At 46.8% G+C, this 26,286-nt stretch overlaps 2 protein-coding genes across 7 annotated transcripts in view; both read left to right on the top strand.

Annotated features, from left to right (window-relative positions):
- The window catches only part of PITPNA (phosphatidylinositol transfer protein alpha), a 51,352-nt gene extending 44,839 nt beyond the window's left edge, over nt 1–6,513 (top strand). The window contains exons 10-12 of the mRNA XM_075904502.2: nt 32–154; nt 996–1,065; nt 3,626–6,513. Of these exons, the coding sequence (XP_075760617.2) occupies nt 32–154; nt 996–1,043 (171 nt within the window). The 3' untranslated portion in view covers nt 1,044–1,065; nt 3,626–6,513. The remainder of the gene's footprint in view (nt 1–31; nt 155–995; nt 1,066–3,625) is intronic.
- A 141-nt stretch (nt 6,514–6,654) lies between these two features.
- INPP5K (inositol polyphosphate-5-phosphatase K) overlaps nt 6,655–26,286 on the top strand; it is a 43,729-nt gene continuing 24,097 nt past the window's right edge. Inside the window, exons 1-3 of one of the 6 annotated variants that reach the window (XM_075904497.2) lie at nt 6,655–7,596; nt 11,399–11,476; nt 25,668–25,775. In XM_075904497.2, coding sequence (XP_075760612.1) covers nt 11,421–11,476; nt 25,668–25,775 — 164 coding nt within the window. In that variant the 5' untranslated portion in view covers nt 6,655–7,596; nt 11,399–11,420. Of the gene's footprint in view, nt 7,597–7,866; nt 8,366–11,398; nt 11,477–24,464; nt 25,486–25,667; nt 25,780–26,286 lie in introns of those variants that run through there. The other 5 variants (XM_075904496.2, XM_075904495.2, XM_075904494.2 and 2 more) reach the window with 5 other exon arrangements.

Genomic DNA, 26,286 nt, shown 5'->3' with positions numbered 1-26,286 from the left:
AAGCTTGTTCCCTCATCTTTGCTTTTTGCAGCAAGAGAAACGTCTCTTCACAAATTTCCATCGGCAGTTATTTTGCTGGCTTGATAAGTGGGTTGATCTGACTATGGATGACATTCGCAGGATGGAGGAAGAGACCAAGAAACAGCTGGATGAGGTCAGTGGGGAGGAGAGCAGGTGCGGACTGTGAGGCACTATCTGGATTCTAGGCCCACTATGGGGTTGGGAAAGAAGGCATACCTTCTTGTCATGGCATGCAATGTGCTCACTTATCTCATGGGTCATAAATCTTATGGTGGTTTAGGGGTCAGATTGACCATATAGGGTGTATCTTTATTATGGGCTGGATTGATAGGCAGTGATCGATCCACAGGGTCGATTTATTGCATCTAATATGTGCAGTAAGAAGACCTAAGCATGTTGAGTTTAGCTATGCTATTTACATAGCTGAAGTTGCATAACCTGAGTCAGATTCTTTTGAGTTCTGGCTTTCTAATTAACATGGACTATTTGTGTTGCTATGGTCAACTTTTTATTGGTTTAATTGGTAATTCAGAAGATCTGTTGCTATTTCAAAATAAATGACACTATTGTCTGTCTTGTTACCCTAATGAGTATTCAGCTCCATGAGTTCGATAAGTAGGTATTGTGTGCTGCTTTGAGAAATGTAGATTTGGTGCTGGAATTCTCACACTCTTGTAAAGAGTATTCCTTGTTCTTTCACATTCTGAAATGTACTTGATTGTAGTACCATCCCTATGCTTTCTGCTCTTGGGATAATAGAACCCTCAAAGGGGCTGTAGCCTTGCTAGAAGTGATTTCAGGACCTGCACAGCTTGTGTTTTACAAACTGTTTTAGAACAATTTTCAGTAATGTGAGCACTTCACCTCTGAGGCAGAGAAATTCTCATCCTCATGCCCTTTTCTAATATGGGGCTGATGAGATGATTACCAGCATATGTTGGATCAAATAGCTAACGATGTTTATTTTCTTTCAGATGAGACAAAAAGACCCTGTGAAAGGAATGACAGCTGCAGATGACTAATGTGGCTTCCTCCTTGTGCACTGTATGTACCCAGAGTATCTCCCACATTTTGTTTTGACATTCAGTGCAATTTAGCAGAAATCAAATCAATTCAGGCCAGCAAATAGTCAGTACAGAGATTATGGGAGTCAGAAATCTGTTACAAGGTAAAACGAGCATCTCTATAAAGACACTTTTCACAATGCCAGTTGACTTTAAGAACGATTTTAAACTGTGAACAAAAGGAAAGTGTTAAGGAAAGCATCACATTAGAACAGTAAACACAAAGGTACACTGATGACTCATTTCTGTGTAATGTTCCCGTCATTTTTCAGAGAGGGGCCTTTTCAGTAGTTTCAGTAATTAATAAAGGAGCTTGAGTCCAGCAGCCTTGCTCTTCTGGACAGTTAAGGGTGTATTTGCCTTGGTTGTGCCCAGCAACGATATTCCTCTACAGGCAAAGGCTTTGGGGCAACATGCATAGGTCAAAAGATTCTATTTTTCTCTTTGTCTCTGTGAGCATTGCTGTAGATACACTGTGGTGCTCTGATACTTGGAGGCAGTGGTGAAAATAAGGGGGAGTGCCTGGGGGCGCAGCTCCGGCAAGAACTGGCTGAGCTGTGGTAAAAGCCAGCAGGGAGCTATTTAAGAAGATCTCGGTTGCAATAGGATAGTATCTGTAAGAAATTTAAGTTCCTTTCACCCCTGTTTGGAGGCCAAAATATTTTTGCATAATTCAGTTTTTTCCTTGTTAGTCAATTTTTGTGCCATTGCTTTAGGCAATGTACAGGTGATTAGAACAACTTTTTTATACTTCTGCACTGCTGACATGAAGCAAACTGGCTATGGGATTGGAAGCAATGTTTTTATCCATAGACTTTTAGCAATATTAGTGGGAAAATGGTGAAAGCCAAATGCCTGAAAGGCACCACTGATCAAGAGGAAAAAAGTGTAGTGTAGAAGGTTATACAAGAAGGTTATACTGATAACATTATTTATCTAGAGGGCAGTAGCTCCTATAGTATGCTCTTTGCTTTGTAAATAGACAAAGATGCAGTACCTTTGAGTCTGAAAAGATAAGCTAGACAAAGGGAAAGGTAAAACTTAAAACAACTAATAGTCTGGTAGCACTTTAAAGACTAACAAAACATGTAGGTGGTGGTATGAGCTTCCGGAGTGTTGGAAGTCCAGAACCAAAAATAAATAAGTGAATGTAGGGGGGAGAGGCAGTGGGTAGATAAATTTCAAAGGGAAAGCTAAGCCAGTATGTAAGAGGGAAAACTAAAAATCAGCAGATAGTCTATTAGCGCCTAAAGACTAGATAGTTAAGAGGCAGATAAGAACCATTAGCTTGCAGTATAAAGGAAGAGTATTAACACTAGATTCTACACAGACATAAAGAACCATATGCACCTTCATTGGTTGGTTGACAATGTCTGAACCAGATGGGTGCTGCAATGAGGTGAAAGGCATGTCGTAATCTCACTCCTCTGTTAATAGTCAGATTATTCCCAGTTCTATCGAAACCGTATTGGTTCTGTTCCAGCCTATATCAAAAATAATCTTAATTTTTAACATTTCAAACTAAAATCAACATTGCCATCCTTTTTCCTATGAGCCTTCCCCTTCCTTCTTAACCTAACCACTTAACCCTACTTCCTTGGCACACCTCTCCTGAAAATCTTCCACCTCCCTTTACATAGCATTATGCTAAGTAGTCTACACACATAGAGTAGAAAATGGCCTGTGTGTTGAGCACCCAGTCAAAATAGACAAGAGACCCAGATTCAGAGAGGTGTAAGAATGTGAAAGCAACATGAAAAGAATGTTTTCCATTATTGTCATTCCACCATTCCCCCCCCCCTCCCCCCCCCCGCTTTTTAAGGGTTTGGGATATATATTTTTGCTAAGGTTGGGGAGTCCTAAAGGGAAGGAAGGAAAGGTTCCCATTCTCTAGAATGATCAGAAATTCAAAGTGGTAGAAATTCAAAGGCACTTACTCCAGAAATGCTTCTGCTGTTGTCTTTCTGGTGATGAAAGGGTTACCCATTGTTGGGTGTGGCACTGACCTTCGGTGGCCCTGGGTTCCCTTTTCCACTGTCACTACCTGAATGTTCTCCTCTTTCCCTGCCATGGTATCTGTTGGCTGATCTGGGAGCTGGGGGCTCGTTCTCTGTGCTTCTGGTGACCACTCCAACCGTAATCTTCCCTCTCTGCTCCACCAGCCCCTGACTAAGCTGCTAGTTAGTCAGCCCCTGTGTTTTGCTAAACCCCATAGTCCGCTTCTTCCTCTTTTATACCAACCACATCCCATCTGAAACTGAGCTTAGGGTCTTCTCCCAGAAACCTGTTGGCATGGAAGGTGCTAGATAGATTGTCCTCTTTTGCAGTCTCTGCAGATAGACTCTTGATTGACCTTGACATGGTCAAAGGTTAGATCTGAAGCTTGATGGGACAGAATGGAGTCCTGCTGCTTATGCTGGATTAAGCCTGTGGCTGAATAAAGGACTTTCCCTTCAGGGCTGCCAATATTGCATCTTGACTGGCGTGTTTAATTTCAGAAATGGTTTTTGAAATGTTTTCCTGATGTCTCTTTCTCCTAGTTTGCAAGACAGTCGGCAGGAAGGCCCAGAGACTTCACCTTCTTGATCAACGGACCATCTCTGGACCAAGCCTTTCTATATCCAATTGGCAGGCGATTTTAAATCTCCCATAGCTAATTCTAGATGCCCTTTAATATTGTGAGCAAATAGACAGTCTGGTACCAAGCACTCCAGTGTTAGCACGTATGTGAAGGAGGCAGCTCCTTGGAGACGTGTGACTAATAGATTGCTATATTTATGACTCCTCCCTCCTTTTTTCATTGTGTCCCTGGTTCAGACCAATTTCCATGTGGCCCTGTTTGATTTCCGCGTGGCTTTTTTAACCTGAAATAGTCTTTGTGATGTGGTGATTTAGATTTTTCCTTTGTTTTCAACACTGGGATAAACTGCTGCCTTTGTCCCGACTCAGCGCTTCACCATTCTTTGAGTGTCCATTTGTGGAGAGGGGAATTGTCAGTATCTATGTAGAGTGCAAAACTATTCCACAGAATTCTAGGCTCTGACAATATTATTGGCAACCAAGCTCCAGTGCACAGCCCTGTGTTGCCAAGGCTAGGTCTGCTGTTAAGATACCACCATATGTGGCCACTGCAACAGCATTACTTGGTCTGTCTAAACACACAACTTAAAGGAACTGAACAGCAGTTATCCTTTGGGTGTGAATGCCGAGACCATGAATGCATCTTTTATCTAGGTATGCGTCTTTCCTTTGGCCCTTGGAACCATGTTGGTGCTTTCCAGTTGTGTATATAAATCAGCCTTTTAAAATTGGTATAACTTGCCTGAAGAGTCACACAATCTTACTGGGCTGCCCTTTATTATTAATTATCATAATTTGTAAAACAAATGCTATTTTATTTGTCCATCAAAAGAAAATGTGTCTCCCAGGACAAGCAGAATTTTGTGATCCTGATTGGATATGGAGATTATTTATGCCTATCACGCTCAGATGCCTGGATTTGTGCTGCTGTTCAGCAATAATATTTTTCTGTGTACTCCCCATTATGAAATTGCTAGAAGTTAGTTTGCATCTGTGCTGTAAAAAGGCCATGTGAAAGACCAAGCAATCTTTGCACAAGACAATTGCAATTTCCTAGAGTTGCAAAGGATGCTGCTGAGGGGCAGAAAACCGCTCCAGGACCCATTCTTTCTTTGTGTCCTTATGGTGGTATCTCAGCTTTAGACAATCAGATAAGCTGGACAGAATCAAACAAACACTACTTTATTAAATACATGAGGAAACATGATTAGGAGAAACAAGGGCTTTCCTGGCTGATTGGTAGAGGCCAGTGTTTGGCTTGCTTCTGCCAGCAGCTATGTAATCAAACTTCATTCCCCTTCTCTGAATGGGATTGAAGTAAAGTAAAATGTAAATGCCAAAGGCAGCTGTGATGTTACCATTTCCACCTCCCCCCTACTTTATTTTTTGAGTAATGCAGGCTTCATTCAGTATGCCTGGCATGTGTTCAGCCTTCCTACAAACCTCCCTCAGCTAGTAGATTCAGAATCAATCCCTTGCCAAGCTGAATGAAAGTGCGGGGGTGAATTGTTCTAAGTGCAGAGGAAAGGGATGCACAGGGCTTGCTCTGGAGGAAGAGGCTGGTTTTCACTCAGGCGGCAGTTCCCCTCTATCCCCCCCCCCTTTTTTTTCCGCAAGTCTGTTCTTTTGCCTTACTAATGTCTAAGTGCAATAAGCTCTGTTGAATTGTACTGGTAACTCTGGCTGACTGATCCTTCTCAGTGACCTCAGAGGGCTTTTGGGAATGTGGATTTTCACATACTCATGAGGCAGATGTAAAACCAGCACATTATTAAATCTGAGCTATTCAACCTTAATCTTCAAGACTATTTGGGACCAGCAAAATGTTTGTGGCGCTATTTCTCTAGAAGTTTTGAGAAGCAGAGTCCAGGAGCGTTTGTCCCTTATTAGAGCTCCCTCAATCTAGAATATGTTAATTAAGAATTGACACATTGATTTGCTAACATCTTGCCAGTTGCAGAGTTTAATGAGGGATTCTTACACTTGGGGATAACTTGAGAATATGTAACACGATTGTTCTTAGATACTTGTGTTTTTTATCCAAGAGATTTTCTAGCTGAACATTTCATCTCCATGGAAACGGATTGTGAGGATTCTAAAGATGGGATCAGAAAAAGATTGTGTATGAGTGTGAAAGCTTGTATTTAAACACACAGCTTTCCTGATTAGCAGTAATTACCAGAAAAATGCAGGAAACTGCAAGCTAAATACATGATTTTAAAAAATTCACCTTTTATCCAAAGTGAAAGTTTTCCTCAAAGTTGGGATAGAGAAATCCTGAAGAGATCTCTGTCAAGGGTAGTCTTGATCCTTAGTTCCCACTAGTGAGAGCATAGTGAAATCCAACAGTCTTCACAGATTGTGTTAGTGTGCTGTATATTTCTTGCATTGGCTTGGGCAAGAACCCAAAACCTGCTGGCTCCTGGAGGGCTTAATGATCAGATGTTTGTTTGTTCTAGGGGGATCGTTGTGCTGTCTCATTCTCTTCAGATCCAAACTGGGTGCCCTGGTTGGATTTTAAAATACTGCAGTTCCAATCGGAAGCAGGTGCTTTGGTGGAGAGGCCCATAGGCTGGGATGTTTTAGCTGGAGTTTACCTGATGGATGCCACAGTCACACTCTGTATTCCCAGCACACTTTCACCTTTCTGGGTTTATTCTCCTACAGCCCCTGCTGGGACTCCCTGACAAGTTTTGATTGGTTCATAGTGCTATCCTTTTACAACATACACTTTGTAGAAATGATTAGATTATCTTGTTGTTTCTTTAATGTGAATTTGTGCCTTTTGTCTCCTAATCTTCCAATACAGGCATATTGGAAACAAATCTAATAAAATCTTAGACAGAGATTTTTGGAGTCTACTTATCTGTTTATTCTGTGTTTCTAATACTTTAGGAGATTTTACATATTGATAAATGCTGTAATCATCATAGAATTATGTGGAGAGGAACCTACAGTTTGCTGGGTTCTTTACAGAACAAACAAGGCCTGATTCTGATCTCACACTAACGTAAATCAGGAGTGAAATGGAATTCCTGTTGTAAAACTGATGTAAGATGTGAATCTGACCATGTTACCTGTATACACAATCTAATATATTAGATGTAATGCCAATAACAAGAGAGGAGAGAAGACAATGGTAAAAATGTTATTTGGTTAAGTCTATTGTGTGAATATCTTGCTGGTCTTTTAATATTAAAATTTTGGTGAAGTGGGTATTTGACAGAGTAAAGGCAGCATAAAAATTTATGGAGGGGTTCTCTCGGTTCTAGAGTGACCATCTTGGGGGAAGGGATCATTTGTTATTTTTCATGGACCCCTTTTCTTGATGAGAGTTGCACTTAGGCTGTCCTTTCTGTGAATGTTGTAGGTACTTTAGCCCTACCACTACTGCTGTGGCAGCTCACTAGGGGTACGTCTACACTGCAACGCTATTTCAGGATACCAGCGTATACTTAAATAGCTATCCTGCGTCTTCACAGCAAGCCTGTTGTTTTGGGTGCACTATTCCGATGTCCCTGTAAACCTCATTCTATGAGGAATAAGGGACGTTTCAGAATGGCGCTTATTTCAAAATTTGGAGCTATGTAGACCGTGACAAATGACAAAATAAGCTATTTCGAAATAGCATCAAAATAAGATACACAATTGTGTATCTTATTTCGAGTTACAGTGCTATGTAGAGGCATCCTAGAACTGGGGATTTTGGAAAAGGGACACAGATTTGTAATGGGGTATCCTGAGCTACTCACAGAAAGGTTTTCCTTTTCCTATTTTTAAATCGAGAAATATCATTGCTGTCAAGCCATTGATTCCCAGTTGATGAGGAGACTCCTGATAAAGTGATACAAGGCCTAAAGGTCTTTCTCTCCTGTCTAGGTAGGGCTGTACTGGGCTATGCTGAGAACAGCTGTGTGTTTCAGGAGAACAGGTAGAGTTTCTAATATAGGAAAATACACTTTCAGTATAAATATGTGCTATTTCCTCAGTAGACTTCTAGCCCCCCAATCCTCAGGGGTTTAGGGATGTTAAATGGTTAACAGGATCCAGCATTAATGTGTGGGCAGGGGGGGCTGTTCTAGCAATGAGGCCCACTGCAAGCAGGGCCCTCCTGTAGCTCAGCTGGATTTAGCCCTGGTTGGCAGTGGGTGAGCCTGGGTGTGCCATAGGTGGAGGGGCGGGGGGGAGGTTAGCCTGGCTGGAAAGCTGCCCCTGTCGTAGGGGGGATGACTTCAAGCCCTCCACAGCCCCTTTAATGAGTTAACCACTTAAATGTTAATATTTAAGAAGTTAATTAAATGGCGTTTATATTACTAGTGGGGGTAGGGGCTGCAGTTAGCTGTGGCAAAGGAATGAGCAATAGGTGCTCAGCTCCCAATCCTTGTCCAGTGGCAGGGAGTTCCGCGGGCTGCTCGCACAGCCCTGAGGGGGAGGGGAAGGAGCAGGGAGCTTCCGCCCTCTCGGCTCTCCGGCTTCCCTCACGCGCCTCTGTTTGCGTCACGTGGCCGCGGCTCCCTTTTCGCTCCGCAGGGGCCCCGCCCCTCCGCCTTCGGGGGAGCCCGCCCCCCTCTTCCCATTGGCAGGCCGCGTCCTGGTCTGGTCACGTGAGCCTGTCGCGGAGGGCGCGGCCGGACGCCTCGCAGAGCGCTGCTGCCGCCCGCGCGCCGGGCCTGAGGAGACTGGGCGCGAGCCCCGCGCAGGTGCGGCACCACTGCGGGGGGGGCAGAGAGCGAGGGGCCCCCCGGGATGTGCGGGGGGGGGGTAGGGACCATCCCTCCTCCCCGGGATGCGCGGGGGGGGGAGGGACCATCCCTCCAACCCGGGATGCGCGGGGGGGGGGTAGGGACCATCCCTCCTCCCCGGGATGTGCGGGGGGGGGGTAGGGACCATCCCTCCTCCCCGGGATGTGCGGGGGGGGGGGGGCCCCCCGGGATGCGCGGGGGGGGGGTAGGGACCATCCCTCCTCCCCGGGATGTGCGGGGGGGGGGGGGTAGGGACCATCCCTCCTCCCCGGGATGTGCGCGGGGGGGGGGGTAGGGACCATCCCTCCCCCCCGGGATGTGCGGGGGGGGTAGGGACCATCCCTCCTCCCCGGGATGTGCGGGGGGGGGGGGGGGGTAGGGACCATCCCTCCTCCCCGGGATGTGCGGGGGGGGGGGGGGTAGGGACCATCCCTCCCCCCCGGGATGTGCGGGGGGGTAGGGACCATCCCTCCTCCCCGGGATGTGCGGGGGGGGGGGTAGGGACCATCCCTCCTCCCCGGGATGTGCGCGGGGGGGGGGGGTAGGGACCATCCCTCCCCCCCGGGATGTGCGGGGGGGTAGGGACCATCCCTCCTCCCCGGGATGTGCGGGGGGGGGGGGTAGGGACCATCCCTCCTCCCCGGGATGTGCGGGGGGGGGTAGGGACCATCCCTCCTCCCCGGGATGTGCGGGGGGGGGGGTAGGGACCATCCCTCCTCCCCGGGATGTGCGGGGGGGGGGGGGTAGGGACCATCCCTCCTCCCCGGGATGTGCGGGGGGGGGGGTAGGGACCATCCCTCCTCCCCGGGATGTGCGGGGGGGGGGGTAGGGACCATCCCTCCTCCCCGGGATGTGCGGGGGGGGGGGGTAGGGACCATCCCTCCTCCCCGGGATGTGCGGGGGGGGGGTAGGGACCATCCCTCCTCCCCGGGATGTGCGGGGGGGGGGGGGTAGGGACCATCCCTCCTCCCCGGGATGTGCGGGGGGGGGGGTAGGGACCATCCCTCCTCCCCGGGATGCGCGGGGGGGGGTAGGGACCATCCCTCCTCCCCGGGATGCGCGGGGGGGGGTAGGGACCATCCCTCCTCCCCGGGATGTGCGGGGGGGGGGTAGGGACCATCCCTCCTCCCCGGGATGTGCGGGGGGGGGTAGGGACCATCCCTCCTCCCCGGGATGTGCGGGGGGGGGGGTAGGGACCATCCCTCCTCCCCGGGATGTGCGGGGGGGGGGGTAGGGACCATCCCTCCTCCCCGGGATGCGCGGGGGGGGGGGGGTAGGGACCATCCCTCCTCCCCGGGATGCGCGGGGGGGGTAGGGACCATCCCTCCTCCCCGGGATGCGCGGGGGGGGGTAGGGACCATCCCCGGGATGTGCGGGGGGGGGGGGTAGGGACCATCCCTCCTCCCCGGGATGTGCGGGGGGGGGGGGTAGGGACCATCCCTCCTCCCCGGGATGCGCGGGGGGGGGTAGGGACCATCCCTCCTCCCCGGGATGCGCGGGGGGGGGGTAGGGACCATCCCTCCTCCCCGGGATGCACGGGGGGGGGTAGGGACCATCCCTCCTCCCCGGGATGTGCGCGGGGGGGGGGGGGTAGGGACCATCCCTCCTCCCCGGGATGTGCGCGGGGGGGGGGGGTAGGGACCATCCCTCCTCCCCGGGATGTGCGCGGGGGGGGGGGGTAGGGACCATCCCTCCTCCCCGGGATGCGCGGGGGGGGGGGGGTAGGGACCATCCCTCCTCCCCGGGATGTGCGCGGGGGGGGGGGGGGTAGGGACCATCCCTCCTCCCCGGGATGCGCGGGGGGGGTAGGGACCATCCCTCCTCCCCGGGATGTGCGCGGGGGGGGGGGGGGGTAGGGACCATCCCTCCTCCCCGGGATGTGCGCGGGGGGGGGGGGGTAGGGACCATCCCTCCTCCCCGGGATGTGCGCGGGGGGGGGGGGTAGGGACCATCCCTCCTCCCCGGGATGTGCGCGGGGGGGGGGGTAGGGACCATCCCTCCTCCCCGGGATGTGCGCGGGGGGGGGGGGTAGGGACCATCCCTCCTCCCCGGGATGCGCGGGGGGGGGTAGGGACCATCCCTCCTCCCCGGGATGTGCGCGGGGGGGGGGGTAGGGACCATCCCTCCTCCCCGGGATGTGCGCGGGGGGGGGGTAGGGACCATCCCTCCTCCCCGGGATGTGCGGGGGGGGGTAGGGACCATCCCTCCTCCCCGGGATGTGCGGGGGGGGGGTAGGGACCATCCCTCCTCCCCGGGATGTGCGGGGGGGGGTAGGGACCATCCCTCCTCCCCGGGATGTGCGCGGGGGGGGGGGGTAGGGACCATCCCTCCTCCCCGGGATGTGCGGGGGGGGGGTAGGGACCATCCCTCCTCCCCGGGATGTGCGGGGGGGGGGGGGTAGGGACCATTCCTTCCTGGGATGTGTGTGCCGGGGGGGGGGGAACGGAGAGATAGGGACCCCCCGGGATGTGTGGGCGGGGGGACAGAGGGGTAGGGACCATCTCTCCCTGGGGTGTGTGTGGGGGGGGACAGAGAGGGCCCCCCCGGCATGTGTGTGCGGGGAGGGGTAGAGACCCCCAGGATGTGTGGGGGGGTGGAGGAGTAGAGAGATTGGGACTGTCCCCGTCCCGGAAGTGTGTGGGGGGTGGGGGTAGTAGAGGGATAGAGACAGCCTGGGGATTACGGTCCCCCTGGTGTGTGTATATACCTTGAAAGGAAGGATACCGGCTGTGTTTGATGGGTTATGGGTGACTCGGACTTCTCCTACTAAATATATTTGGGTATTCAGGGGCGCGCAGTGCCCCAGAGACTCCCATCTGGTATACTGATGGTGTGGGTAGGGGCTCAGGGATACACCTTTTTTCTGGTACATGCATATGGATGGAAGGGGACGAAACTGGGATCCCACTGTGCTGTTGGTTCCTGGCATTCGGTCTATGGCTCTTGCCTGTGGATGTACCCATTTCCTGACAAGAGCTCTTGCTTTCTCAGCAGGTCTTTGGGGAGGGCAAAAATGAAGCCTGGAGGTCCGAACCAGTCAACTGATGTACAGATCATGAAGAATCTCAGGTAAACAAGCCTTAGATTGGTTAATCCTAGTTAATTAGTTAAACAAAAGGGGACGGGGGGGAGGGGGAGCCCACCTACCTGCGGAGACCAGACCTGCCACCATGAATAGAGGCTGCTAGCTCTGCTCAGTCCTGGACGACTGGAGCAGCCCCCTGCAGCTCCAGCCCTCATCCGTTAACGCTTAACTGCAACAATTAACCTTTCACATCCCTACTCCAGAACTAACGTGGGGGTTGTGACAAAGTGGGAATTATTTTGGCAATGTTTTTGTGCAGTCTGTGTGCCTCGATTTCACCTACTCTGCATTGCTTTCCTGTGTGGGGCAAAAGAGTTGTTTGCTTTGAGAGTTGACTACGCCCATACAAAATGAGTGAGAACTACATGGCTCAGAGGTGTGAAAAATCCACAGCTCCATGAGAATGCAGTCAAACTCATCTAACCCCCCAGTATAGTCAGACAGCTCTAGGTCAATGGGAGAATTCTCCAGTTGACCTAGCTACCATCACTGGAGAACCTCTCCAGTTGTATATAGTGTCTATATTGAAGTGCTAATGTGGCCCAGCTACAGTGCTTTAAATTTAGACAAACACTGAGGAAGGAAGTCAGAGAACCAGAGCTGAAAATGGATTTGACAACAGCTTGACTGGTAAATGTGGCTTAAACAGAATGAACTGTGCTTTCATAGAATCATAGAACCATAGAGCTGGAAGAGACCTCAGAAGGTCATTAAGTCCAGCCCCTTGCTCTAGACAGGACCAATCCCAATTAAATCAACTCAGCCAGGGATTTGTCAAGCGAGACTTAAACACCACTAGGGATAGAGACTCCACTACTTCCCTAGGTAAACCATTCCAGTGCTTCACCACTCTCCTAGTGAAATAGTTTTTCCTAATATCCAACCTGGACCTCTCCCACCACAACTTGAGACCATTGCTCCTTGTTCTGCCATCTGTCACTACTGAGAACAGCCTTTCTCCATCCTCTTTGGAACCTCCCTTCAGGAAGTTGAAGGCTGCTATCAAATCCCCCCGCCCCCCCCCACTCTTCAATTCTGCAGGCTAAACAGACCCAACTCCCTCAGCCTCTTCTCATAGGTCATATGCTCCAGCCCCCTAATCATTTTGGTTGCCCTCCGCTGGACCCTCTCCAATGCATCCACATCTTTTTCTAGTGGGGGGGCCCAGAACTGGACACAATACTCCAGATGTGTCCTCACCAGAGCTGAATAAAGGGGAATAATCACTTCTCTGGATCTGTTGGCAGTGCTCCTCCTAATGCACCCTAATATTCCATTAGCCTTCTTTACTAATGGGCACACTGTTGACTCATATCCAGCTTCTCATCCACTGTAACCCCCAGGTCCTTTTCTGCAGAACTGCTACTTAGCTGGTTGGTCCCCAGCCTGTAACAATGCTTGGGATTCTTCCGTCCCAAGTGCAGGACTCTGCACTTGTCCTTGTTGAACCTCATCAGCTTTCTTGTGGCCCAATCCTCCAATTGGTCTAAGTCACTCTGGACCCTCTCTCTGCCCTCAAGTGTATCTACCTCTCCCCCTAGCTTAGTGTCATCTGCAAACTTGCTGAGGGTGCAATCCACCCCCTCATCCAGGTCATTAATAAAGATATTGAACAAAACCGGTCCTAGAACCGAACTTTGGGGCACTCCGCTAGAAACCGACCACCATCCTGACATCGAGACGTTGATCACTACCCACTGGGCCAAGCCTTCCAGCCAGCTTTCTATCTATTTTACCATCCATTTATCCAATCCACGTTCCCTTAACTTGCTGGCAAGAATATTGTGGGAGACCATATGAAAAGCCTTGCTAAAGTCAAGGTATATCACATCCACTGACTTTCTCATGTCCACAGAGCCAGTTACCTCATCATAGAAGCTAATCATATTGGTCAGGAACAACTTGCCCTTCGTGAATCCCTGCTGACTATTCCTGATCATTCCAACTGCCTCAAAATGGATTCCTTAAGGATCCCTTCCATGATTTTTCCGGGAACCGAAGTAAGACTGACTGGCCTATAGTTCCCTGGATCATCCTCCTTCCCTTTTTTGAAGATGGGCACTACATTTGCCTTTTTCCAATCATCCGGGATCTCTCCCGATCTCCACGACTTTTCAAAGATAATGGCCAAAGGCTCCTCAATGATATTTGCCAACTCCCTCAGTAGCCTCAGATGCATTAAGTCCGGACCCATGGATTTGTGTACGTTTAGCTTTTCTAAATAGTTCCAGACTTGTTCTTTACACACCAAGGGCTGTCCATCTTCATCCCATCTTGTGTCACTTAGCGCGTTAGTCCGGGGGCCGACCTTGTCCGTGAATACAGAGGCAAAGAAAGCATTGAGTACTTCAGCTTTCTCCACATCTTCTGTCACTAGGTTACCTCCTTCATCCAGTAGGGGCCCCACACCCTCTCTGATCACCTTCGTCTTCTTAACATGCTTGTAGAAACCTTTCTTGTTATCCTTCACATCCTTTGCCAGTGGCAATTCCAATTGCGCTTTTGCCTTCCTGATAACCCCCCGGTATTCTTGAGCTAGACATTTAAACCCCTCTCTGGTCATTTGTCCAAGTTTCCACTTTTTGTAAGCTTCCTTTTTGGGCTTAAGTTCACCAACGATTTCCTTTGTTAACCAGTCTGGTCTCCTACCATGTTTGCCTCACTTGCTATGCATCAGGATGGTTTCTTTGTGTGCCTTCAATAAGGCTTCTTTAAAATACTGCCAGCTGTCCCGGACTCCTTTCCCCTTCATGTTAGCATCCCAGGGGATTCTACCCATCAGGTCTCTGAGGGAGTCAAAATCTGCTTTTCTGAAGTCCAGTGTGTGTATTTTACTACTCTCTTTTCTTCCTTTCGTCAGGATCTTGAAATCTACCATCTCATCATCACTGCTTCCAAGGTTGTCACCCACCTCTACTTCCCCTATTAGTTCCTCTCTGTTTGTGAGCAGAAGATCAAGCTGCGCATGGCCTCTGGTTGGATCCTTCAGTACTTGTACCAAGAAGTTATCCCCAAAATTCTCCAAAAACTTGCTGGATTGCCTGTGTACTGCCGTATTGGTCTCCCAGCAGATGTAAGGGTGATTAAAGTCCCCCACGAGAACCAGGGCCTGCAATCTGGAAGCTTCTCTCATTTGTCTGAAGAAAGCCTCATCTACCTCATCCACCTGATTCGGTGGCCTGTAGTAGACACCAACCACAACATCACTGCTGTTGTTTGCACCTCTAAACTTAACCCACAGATTCTCAACAGGTTTTTCTCCCTCTATATCCTGGAGTTCTGAGCAATCATAGTGCTCAGAACTTTATTTTAACATTTATTTCTTCATTTTTAACTTTAACTTTTATTTCTTCATACTAACCTACGGACTTTGCTATGTTCTAGTCAACTGTTTTGAAAATACTATTTGGGTTGTCACTGCAAATACTAGCTGGGTTTCATTTGTCCTGAAAGAGTATGCACTTGAATCTGTGCACTTCAGTTGTCCCTAATCTGGGAACACTTGTCCTACCGACCTAGTCAGGCAGAGGAGAAAGAGGCTTTGCATGCTATTGCTCCCCCTCAGCTGTGGGAATGGCAGCACAGCAATGCGCTTCCCCTGAGGCTTTTTCCTGACACTCCCATTCCAACAGCAGTGCCTGGGAAGAGTGGGGAGCACAGAGAACAGTGTGCCAGGTAAGTAGTGCACCATGCTCTGCTCCCATAGTGCCCTCCATGGGTTGGCAAATTCTTTAATCTGGCATACCCTGTTTCCCAGGGGTGCCAGGTTGAAGATGTTCAAGCCTTGGTTATATTTGTTGAGCAGAGCACCCAGTGTAAAGCAGGAACCCAGTAGCTCAGTTTAGAAGATAAGTCTGTGTGGTCTACCCTGAAGTTAGAGTGAGATTACTTGGCAGTCTGGCACTCTAAAAGTGGTTTCTCCAAGAGACTGTTCAAAAATTGGGGATTAGTATAGATCTTGTGGATCCATGACAGGGGTCATCTTCATTCTTTCACATGCTATCTTCATCCATTTTCTTGCACTTCATTAGCCCAGCTCTTTTAGGCTTTAGCGGCTGGTATATGTTTGTGTTCTGAAAACCTTTCACATTCATACTAGTTGCTGTTTGAGTGCAGAAAACTGATTAATTGTATGCAGTATCAGCAGCATAACTGAATATTACCAATGGAGCTTAAGTGACGAGGAGTCCTGTGGCACCTTATAGACTAACAGATTTATTGGAGCATAAGCTTTCGTGGGCAAAGACCCACTTCGTCAGATGCATAAGTGGTCTTTGCCCACGAAAGCTTATGCTCCAATAAATCTGTTAGGGTATGTCTACACTACCCCGCTAGTTCGAACTAGCGGGGTAATGTAGGCATACCGCACTTGCAAATGAAGCCCGGGATTTGAATTTCCCGGGCTTCATTTGCATAAGCCGGCCGGCGCCATTTTTAAATGCCGGCTTGTTTGAACCCCGTGCCGCACGGCTACACGCGGCACGGGCTAGATAGTTCGGAATGGCTTGCTAGTTCAAACTATCTGTACACCTCGTTCCACGAGGCGTACAGATAGTTCGGAATGGCTTGCTAGTTCGAACTATCTAGCCCGTGCCGCGTGTAGCCGCGCGGCACGGGGTTCGAATAAGCCAGCCGGCTTATGCAAATGAAGCCCGGGAAATTCAAATCCCGGGCTTCATTTGCAAGTGCGGTATGCCAACATTACCACCCTAGTTCGAACTAGGGTGGTAGTGTAGACATACCCTCAGTCTATATGATGCCACAGGACTCCTCGTCGCTTTTGCAGATTCAGACTAACACGGCTACCCCTCTGATACTGGAGCTTTGTGGCTTGTCAGAGCAGTAAGAATGAACCCTACAGATGTAATAATATATAGACCTGCTCTTCTCCTTAGAGCAGAGATTAGAAGATCTCATGACCTGCTGAAATCCATGATTGGACCTTTAAAAACAAATAAATGCCCTTGAAAGTTTATATAATGGCTTGTAATTACTGGAGCGTGTGATGGCTGTCCCAGCTCATTAGTAAGGGTTATACTAATTACCAACTTTGCATAGTAACATGGAATAAAGAAGAAAAGCTTATTTTCTAGTTTTAAAAGTTTTGGAACCTGAGTCATTTCAGACAAGGGAATTGAACATTGATTATTTAACAGTTTTTTTCCTAATTAAAAAAATCCCACTTAATGTTTAATGTAGCGAATGATGTCTGCTGTACTTATCTAGATACAGTACAACATACCAGAAACCAAAATTCTTCCCTTCGCTGGCAAATACAAAGGGAAAGAGTTTCAATGAATCTGACTTTATTTTTGCTCCGGGCCAGTGCTTTTAACGTTATATCTTTTGGGGGGGCTGAAGTGTGATGTCACAAGCACTGGACTGTGGACTGGAGAGAGAAGGGAGAACATTTCTGTTTACAAACCACTACGGGTAATTGGCAGTAATAGACAAGAAATACAAACAGTGGACGTAAAATTTAAATTGGGATTTGACTCAGATATTAAGCCCTGTAAAGTTTCTCAGATATGTTCTCTTCCCTCTGAACCAGCGGTTCCCAACCTTTTCCAGATGGGGACCCATTTTGACAATTCAGGAAGACTTGATGACCCAAGGCAGTTCAAAAACAGAGGGAGAAGGGGGGGCAGAGCCACCTGGGGAGCCACTTGGCGACCCTTTTGAAATGTAATGGCAACCCATATTTCCCATAGGTTGGGAAACCCTGAAGCAGTTGAGGCGTTTTAAGGAAGTGCACAATTTCCATTTGCCAGTCTTTTCACAAGAAAAGCTAGGGAACCAGTGTCTGCTTATGTGATCTTTGAGGAAATCCCCTATTAATATACAATTGTAAATAAATATTTTTAAAAAACCCACAATTTGATCTTATTAAGGAGATATAAAGGACATTGTAGTTACTAGAAGTAAATAAAGATAAGGCATCAGTGGCAAAACTTTTCCATAGCCTAAGTGCTTTCTTTGTCTACGGTCGTGAAGCAGGCACTATTCCAGTAAATATATTTCTAACTCAGCTTCTCTTCTGTCAGGCAGTTAACAAGAATGTATAGGCCTGGGGGTTCTTTTAAAAAATAAAGCAAGTTTGGAAATTCATAGAGATTCATAGATTTTTAAGGCTAGAAAGGCCCATTGTGATCATCTGCTCCAGTGGCTTTTAAGCTTTTTTCAGTCACAGATCCCTAAACAATTTGAAATGGAGGCATGGATTCTGTTGGTAATCAGAGACATAATTTGCAGATCCCAGGGTGAAAACAATTGATCTAGTCTGACCTTCTTCGTAACCCAGACCAGATAACTCCCCTGTATTAATTCCTGTTTCAGATTTAACAGTTGTGTTTGAATTAGAGCAGGTCTTTTAGATCAAGAATTCAGTCTTGATTTGATTTCTAGTGTTAGAGAATTTACCATAGTCCCTACCTCACTATTAAAAACTTGCACCTTATTTCCAGTCTGAATTTATCTTCGTCTTCCAGGTATTGGCTTGTTATACCGTTGTCTGTTAGACTGAAGAGCCCTCTATTATCAAATTTCTGTTCCCAGTTAGGTACTGATAGACTGTGAAATCACTCCTGCTCTCTGATAAACTAAAATGTAATTTCTTGAATCTGTTGCTATCTTTTCTAGTCTTTTAATTGTGTTTGTGGCTCATCTTTGAACCCTCTTCAGTTTTTCATCTTCCTTGTGGTCATCAGAATCAGCATCAAATACAGAGGTAATATAACCTCTCTATTCATACTCCCGTTTATACCCCCAATTGTTGCACTGAAAGCTTGTATTCATCTGACTGTCTACCATGACCCCTTAAGTCTTTTTCACAGTCACTGCCTGTCTGGATAGAGATCTCCCATCCTATAAATATGGCCTACGTTCTTCGATCTATATAGGGATGAATTAGTATAGTCGATTAACTGGTTAACTGATCAAAGTTCATAGGTTAATGCTATAGACTACACGCATTTGCGTCTCCCCCTCCCTGCCAGTACATTTTTTAACATGCTGGCCAGCAGCCTGGCTCAGTCCTGGCGTTCGATGGGTACAAGACCTACTCCTGCTGCAGCTCTGGATTTATAGTGTATTAGGAACTGTACAGGCAGGTGGGCGGGCAGCCTGGCTCAGTCTTGACTCATGCTAGGTCCAGGACCTACCCCCATTTTAGCTCTGCATTTCAAGTGTATTAAGAGCCAGGTGGGCAGGCAGCCCAGCTCAGTTCTGGCTCATGCTGGGTCTCGGAACTCAGCCCTCTCCTAGACATAGGCTGCTGCCTCTTTCTCAGACAGGCAGCTGGTCCGCAAGGGGAGCTGGTTTTTAAACTGGCTCCTGTCGCGGACCAGGTCCCCCCCCCCGGCATCCCGTGCTGCTGCCTCTGATACAGTGGGTGCTGGCCCTGCCCCCAGGGACTATAGAATAGTCGACTAACTGAGAAGAATTCATGAGGTTACTCAACTATTTAATTAACTGATATGTAACATCCCTAGTTGTAGAAGCATAATCTTACATTTAATAATATTAAAATGGACATTGCTTGCCTTCATTTAACTTGTCAAGGGATGCAGATTGCTCTGTATCAGTAACCTGTTCTTTTCATTATCACTTCATGTCATCTGCACATTTTATCAGTAATTATTTTGCTTTTTCCAAGTCATTGGTAGAAGTGTTAATTAGGGCTAAGGATCAGTCCCTGCAAGACCCCACTAGAAATACATCAGCTGCTTGCTGATTCCCTGTCCATAATTACGTTCTAAGACCTGTCAACTATGTAGTTCTTAATGCATGCCATGATGACTGTGGATTGTTCTAGGGATGTAAGTGACTAGCTTTCTGGGTAGATGAGTAGTGACTCGACTAGTCGCTTCCCACTTCCCCCCTTGCTGCCTCTATCAGAGAGAAGCAGCATGCGGGGGAGAGCGGAAGCCATCTTTAAAACTTGGTTTCTCCTCAGCATTGTCTCCGGGAGGGCAGGGGAGACAGAGGTGTAGCTGATTCCTGTCTCTCATCTGGTCCCCCACTGCGCCTCTGCCTTTTAAATGTATTAAGAGGTTGGCAGTTCTTAATACATTTAAAAGGCAGAGCCACAGCAGGATTAGTTCCTGGACTGGGAGCTAACCCTACTGCAGCTCTGCAGTTCTCCCCTTATCGACTAATGGAGTAGTCGAATGAAATTCCATTTTCTATTCAATTAGATGATTAAACCCAATTTAAGATTCCTAGATTACTCTAGTTTATTAATCAAGATGCGCAGTCCCAAGTAAATGCATTACAGAAGTCTAAATATATATTGCAGCAACTTTATTATCTTTACCAACCAAACTTGTAATCTCATCAAAATGATACCAAGTAGTTTCATTAAACCTACTTCCCATAAATCATATTGATTTATGTTAATTACATTATCCATCTTTATTTCTTTTATAACCAAATCTCATATTGCCCTCCCTTTTTTTTTCGCCTGGGTGTGATGTCAAGGTGCCAGTGCTGTAATTACTCAGATCCTCTCGTTTTCCCTTTTTAAATATTGGCACAACATTATCTTTCTTACAGTCTTCTGGAACATATAGTAAATCAGTATTCTGCAGAAAGCATGCTTGGGAAGAGCTAATTCTTGGGGAATGCTCTCCACCCTGCCACTTGATCCAAATGTCTAGAACAGGGATGGGCAAAAGGGCCTCCGTGGGCCGGATCTGGCCTGCCAAGGGGGTTGATCCGACCCGCAGAGGCCCTGCCGCTCCCCCGCCCCCAGGAAATTAGAGCCTGTTGGCGGGGGAGTGTGCAAAGCTTCCTCCTGCCTTGTCAGGAGCATGCAGCACTTTGAAGCGCTATGTGCTGCTTGTGGGGCAGGAGGGGATGTCATGCGCTCCTCTGCCCCCAAGCCTTGATTGGCCTGGGGGCGGGGGAATGTATGAAGCCTCTTCCTGCCCTGCCAGGGGCATAGGTTCCGAGTGGGAAGAGGGCAGCAAAGGCCCTCTACCACCCCCAGTTCAATAATGGTCTGGGGATGGGGAAGCCCAGAAGCATCCTGGCCCCGCCCCTTCAGGTTTAGGCCCCTCTCCTTCCGATGCAGCTCGGGGCCATTCTAAAAATTTTGAAGAAATTATTGCCCATCCCTGATCTAGAATATGGTTCTTTTGGCTTGAACAGTGTTCTGACAGGTCACTAGATGCTTGGCTCACTATTGTCATGAGACGGTAGAAATACAGTATACCTTGAGTAGTTTGTTTATTTTGCAAGACAATTTACTTGTGCTGTCAGGTGAAGATCTTATGCCTACTTACTATGATTGTTGAGGATCAGTCAGTACTGCTAGAGATTTCTAAAGTGCTAAGCTTTTAGAGAGGATTATACTCAGCCCATTGCCATTGGTACTGAGGTTTTATGCCTTTTGCATTCCATTTCTACAGCTATACATTCACTATTCTGACATTTGTCTTACATCTGCAGGGCATGAGAATGCTTTGGTTTTACAACAAGTTTTCTCATTTTTTGGTGTAGATCCTCAGAGTGTCAGCTCTTCCAGAGAGCCAGCTAGAACTAGATAAACTAATGGAGGTTAGGCCCATCAATACTTATTAGCCAGATGGATAGGAATGATGTCCCTGGCCTCTGTTTGTCAGGGGCTGGAAAAGGATGACAGGAGTGGGATCGCTTGATGATTCCCTGGTGTATTTGCTCCCTTTGGGGCACCTGGCCTTGGCCACTGTAAAATGACAGGACACTGGGCTGGATGGGCCTTTGGTCTGACCTCGTCCAGCTGTTTTTATGTTCCCCTCCCATGTCTGTCTTCTCTTGACTAGCAACATCATGGAATTCCGTTTTCCTCAATATTTGCTGATAATTTCACATTGAGCTTTTGTATTCAGTAAGTTTTCTGGCTTTTTTATCTTCACTGCCATCTGGCTTTCCTCCTAAATGCTAATTTGGAGACACTTCTCTGGGCTGGATCGATGGGCAACAATTGATTCAGTGGGGTTCGATCGCTCTCCCGTTGGCTCCCGTACCTCATCTCATCAAGAAGTGCTGCAGAAACTCCGTGGTAGATAGAACTAATTACATCAACTTCAGCTACACTGTTCACTGAGCTGAAGTTGCATAACTTTCTTAGATCTATATTTACTCCTACCACCATAGTGCAGACGATCACTTAGGTGATCCGTTTCTCTGATACTAGGTGATCTGTAGTATATATGAAAGGCCTATCACTTACTGTGATATCAGCTTATTATACTGTTAATTTTGACTAACTTCAGTATTACATTTCAAAGAGACGCTTTCAGTGAGGAAAGATATTCCGGTGGTTAGGGCACTACCCTGAGAATAAGGAGATCCAGGTTCAACTCTCTGCCTTTTCCTAAGACTTCCTGGGTGACCTTGGGGCATGTACCTTAGGGTATGTCTACACTTGCACCCTCTTTCAAGAGACGGATGCAAATGAAGACATTTGAAATTGCAAATGAAGCCGGGATTTAAATATCCCGCACTTAATTTGCATATTCGTGTTACGGTGCTATTTCAAAATAGTGCTATTTCGAAATAACAGACACTGTTAAGACATGGTTATTTTGAGAGAAAACCCTTCTCTCAAAATAACCCTTATTCCTTGTACAATGAGGTTTACCAGTTATTTTGAGAGAAGGGTTTTCTCTCAAAATAACTGCGTCTTAACAGTATCTGTTATTTAGAAATAGCGCCAAAACATGAATATGCAAATGAAGTGCAGGATATTTAAATCCCAGCTTCGTTTGCCATTTCGAATGTCTTCATTTGCATCTCTCTCTCGAAAGAGGGTGCAAGTGTAGACATACCCTTAGTCTGTGCTCCATCTGGAAAATGGGTTAAAATATAGTAGAATCTCAGAATTACAAACACCAGTCACCTGCACACCTTACTCAGAACTGGAAGTACTCAATCAGGCAGCGGCAGAGACTAAAAGTGAAGGGGAAGGGAGCATAGCGCTGTACTAAATTTAAAAAAGGGAGGGAGCAGCATTTCTGTTCTGCACAGTAAAGTTTCAAAGCTGTATTAATCATAGAATATTAGGCCTGGAAGGGACCCTGAGAGGTCATAGAGGCCAGTCCCCTGCCCTCATGGCAGGACCAAATACTGTCTAGACCATCCCTGATAGACATTTATCTCACCTACTCTTAAATGTCTCCAAAGATGGGGATTCCACAACCTCCCTGGGCAATTTATTCCAGTGTTTGACCACCCTGACAGTTAGGAACTTTTTCCTAATGTCCAACCTAAACCTCCCTTGCTGCAGTTTAAGCCCATTGCTTCTTGTTCTATCCTCAGAGACCAAGATGAAGAAGTTTTCTCCCTCCTCCTTATGACACCCTTTTAGATACCTGAAAACTGCTATCATGTCCCCCCTCAATCTTCTCTTTTCTAAACTAAACAAACCCAATTATTTCAGCCTTCCCTCATAGGTCATGTTCTCTAGACCTTTAATCATTCTTGTTGCTCTTCTCTGGACCCTCTCCAATTTCTCCACAATCTTCTTGAAATGCTGTGCCCAGAACGGGACACAGTACTCCAACTGAGGCCTAACCAGCGCAGAGTAGAGCGGAAGAATGACTTCTCGTGTCTTGCTCACAACACACCTGTTAATGCATCCCAGAATCACATTTGCTTTTTATGCAACAGCATCACACTGCTGACTCATATTCAGCTTGTGGTCCTCTATAACCCCTAGATCCCTTTCTGCCGTACTCCTTCCTAGACAGTCGCTTCCCATTCTGTATGTGTGAAACTGATTGTTCCTTCCTAAGTGGAGCACTTTGCATTTGTCTTTGTTAAACTTCATCCTGTTTCCCTCAGACCATTTCTCCAATTTGTCCAGATCATTTTGAATTATGACCCTATCCTTCAGATTAGTTGCAACCCCTCCCAGCTTGGTATCATCTGCAAACTTAATAAGTGTACTTTCTATGCCAATATCTAAATCGTTGATTAAGATATTGAAGAGAACCAGTCCCAAAACAGACCCCTCGGAATCCTACTTGTTATACCTTCCAGCAGGATTGTGAACCATTAATAACTACTCTCTGAGTACGGTTATCCAGCCAGTTATGCACCCACCTGATAGTAGCCCCATCTAAGTTGTATTTGCCTAGTTTATTGATAAGAATATCATGGGAGACCGTATCAAACGCCTTGCTAAAGTCTAGGTATATCACATCCACCGCTTCTCCCTTATCCACAAGACTTGTTAGCTTTTTTTGATAGGATATCATATTGGTTTGACATGATTTGTTCTTTACAAATCCATGCTGGCTGTTCCCTATCACCTTGCCACCTTCCAAGTGTTTACAGATGATTTCCTTAATTACCTGCTTCATTATCTTCCCTGGCACAGAAGTTAAACTAACTGGTCTGTAGTTTCCTGGGTTGTTCTTATTTCCCTTTTTATAAATGGGCACTATATTTGCCCTTTTCCAGTCTTCTGGAATCTCTCCTGTTTCCCATAGTTTTCCAAAGATAATAGCTAGAGGCTCAGATGCATCCTAGAATACTCAAGGAACTGGTAGAGGAGGTATTTCATCAGGCCCTGGTGACTTGCAGGCATCTAACTTCTCTTTTTTTATTTTATCTTCTAAACCTACCCTCTTCCCATTAGCATTCACTGTTAGGCATTCCTTCACACTTCTCGGTGAAGACCAAAACAAAGAAGTCATTAAGCATCTCTGCCATTTCCAAGTTTCCTGTTACTGTTTCTCCCTCCTCACTGACCAGTGGGCCTACTCTGTCCTTGGTCTTCCTCTTGCTTCTAATGTATTTATAAAAAGTCTTCTTGTTTCCCTTTATTCCTGTAGCTAATTTGAGCTCATTTTGTGCCTTTGCCTTTCTAATCTTGCCCCTGCATTCCTGTGTTGTTTGCCTATATTCATCCTTTGTAATTTGTCCTACTTTCCATTTTTTATAGGACTCCTTTTTTATTTTTGTATTAAGTTAATGTTCAGTTATAAACTTCTGAAAGAACAACCATAAAGTTTAGTTCAGATTTATGAACATTTCAGAGTTATGAACAACCTCCAATTCTGAGGTTCTACTTTACTTTGCAGAGCTGTCGTGAGGATAGTTACATTAAAGATTGTCAGTTACTCAGATACTTCCATATGGGAAGCTGTGTGAGAACCCAAGGTAGATAGAAATTAGCCGCTGAGCATTTTGAAATCCATCTGCAACATAGTAATGTTGAAAAAAAGTCTTAGATACAGTTTGTAAAGTTATGTGGCAGGGCTGTGCTTTTGGAACCCCTCATCTAAAGCTCTTGGATCCTTATGGCTTTTTGTGCTGTGTTCAGGTAGAATTGAGGAGTGCACATGCCTGGAAGTCGGGGATTACATTTCTTCTAACTGCAGATTGATTCAAATCACATGCTTCCATCAGCAATAAATTCTCTTAAACCTCACATTCTTAACAGAGTTAAATCTGTTGGGAAGAAATAGTTTAGTGTATGAGTTGGGGCAGGACTTATATCAGCTTTTATGAGCAGCAGCAGTGTGTGACCAATCTGAATGCTGTATTTCTTTCAGCTTTTCTACACCCACCTATATGTTTTTACCTTGGAATAATGCTGAATTTCACATGAGTTAAAATTTGAACTGAAGAACCCTGAGAGTGTGCCACTGAGGGTTTTCTGGTATTCAGGATTTAAAGGGTAATGTGGCTGATGCTTTGCAGTGTAGTTGTGTTGCTCTTTTGCCTCGATGGCATCCTTGAATAGTGAAGATGTGCTTCAGGATTCGTCATCCCTCTCCCTGTTTGACTTAGAAAGCCTGCACCCTTTCCGTAGCCGCTCTGCAAGTTTGAGCAGTACAGGGTCCAGTGGTCGCTTACAGCTCCGACAGCGAATGGCACAGCTCATGGCTTGTGTGGAAGACATCAGCTCAGACGATGAGATGCATGAGGAAGTCTCTCGCACTCTTGATGAGGCTATCCTGATCTGGGGAAAAAAGCTGAAGGACAAGTGCCAAGAATTCAGGTTTCATTCTCTGATTGGCGAGTTGTTATATTTTTGTAGAGCTAGTCAATAGCTTTTATGATGTTCAATTTTGTCATTATTTGTATTTTTTTTTTCACGTATGGGACTTAAGCAGCGGAAAAGTGGATCTTCCCGTGTTCACGTGTTTAAATTTCAGTTTTGTCTTATTGTTTTATATGTAGACTCCACGTGGTAACATGGAATGTGGGCACAGCTTCTCCTCCTCCTGATGTCACTGTCTTACTTCAGCTCAATTCACAGGGCTCAAGTGTGGATATGTATGTTATCGGGTAGGTATGTGATAAAGGATGCTCTGGTCAGTTTTCTACGTGTTACCTGCCAAAATGTTGTTTTTCCATAACTTGCCCAATTCTTTTGAACAGCCATAGCTCCTGTGACGATTGTGAAAGGTGATGAATTGGATTGTAGCATAAGGCTGGAGACTAGTGTCTGTGGATAGAGATAAGGAACATTTTGTGATGAACTGTCTGCTTGATTCCCCAACTCCCATCTTTTTATGTAGCAGAGCTACAGGCCTTATGTGCCTTGATACATGTTCACTTACTCAAATACCTACAAGTTTTAAACATTCTTCTCTTGCTGGCAGTTGTTGACAGCACTGTGTAGTGCAGAGTTTTTAAAGAAGCCAATGAGAGCCAAGTATTTTCAGAGATTCTCCCTTGTAGCAGCCAAGGTGTTTCTGTCCTTGCAACAGTCACCTCATGGCAGAGCCTGTTGGGGTTCTTTTCTGCCAAATCACCCTGTACTCAACCTCATTCTGTCTCTTTCCTTTAGCTCAAT

Source organism: Pelodiscus sinensis, chromosome 21, assembly GCF_052426305.1.
Source record: "Pelodiscus sinensis isolate ZL-2025 chromosome 21, ASM5242630v1, whole genome shotgun sequence".
Taxonomy (NCBI): Eukaryota; Metazoa; Chordata; order Testudines; family Trionychidae; genus Pelodiscus; species Pelodiscus sinensis.
The sequence above is the reverse complement of the archived record's forward strand: the minus strand, read 5'-3'. Positions and strand labels throughout refer to the sequence as shown.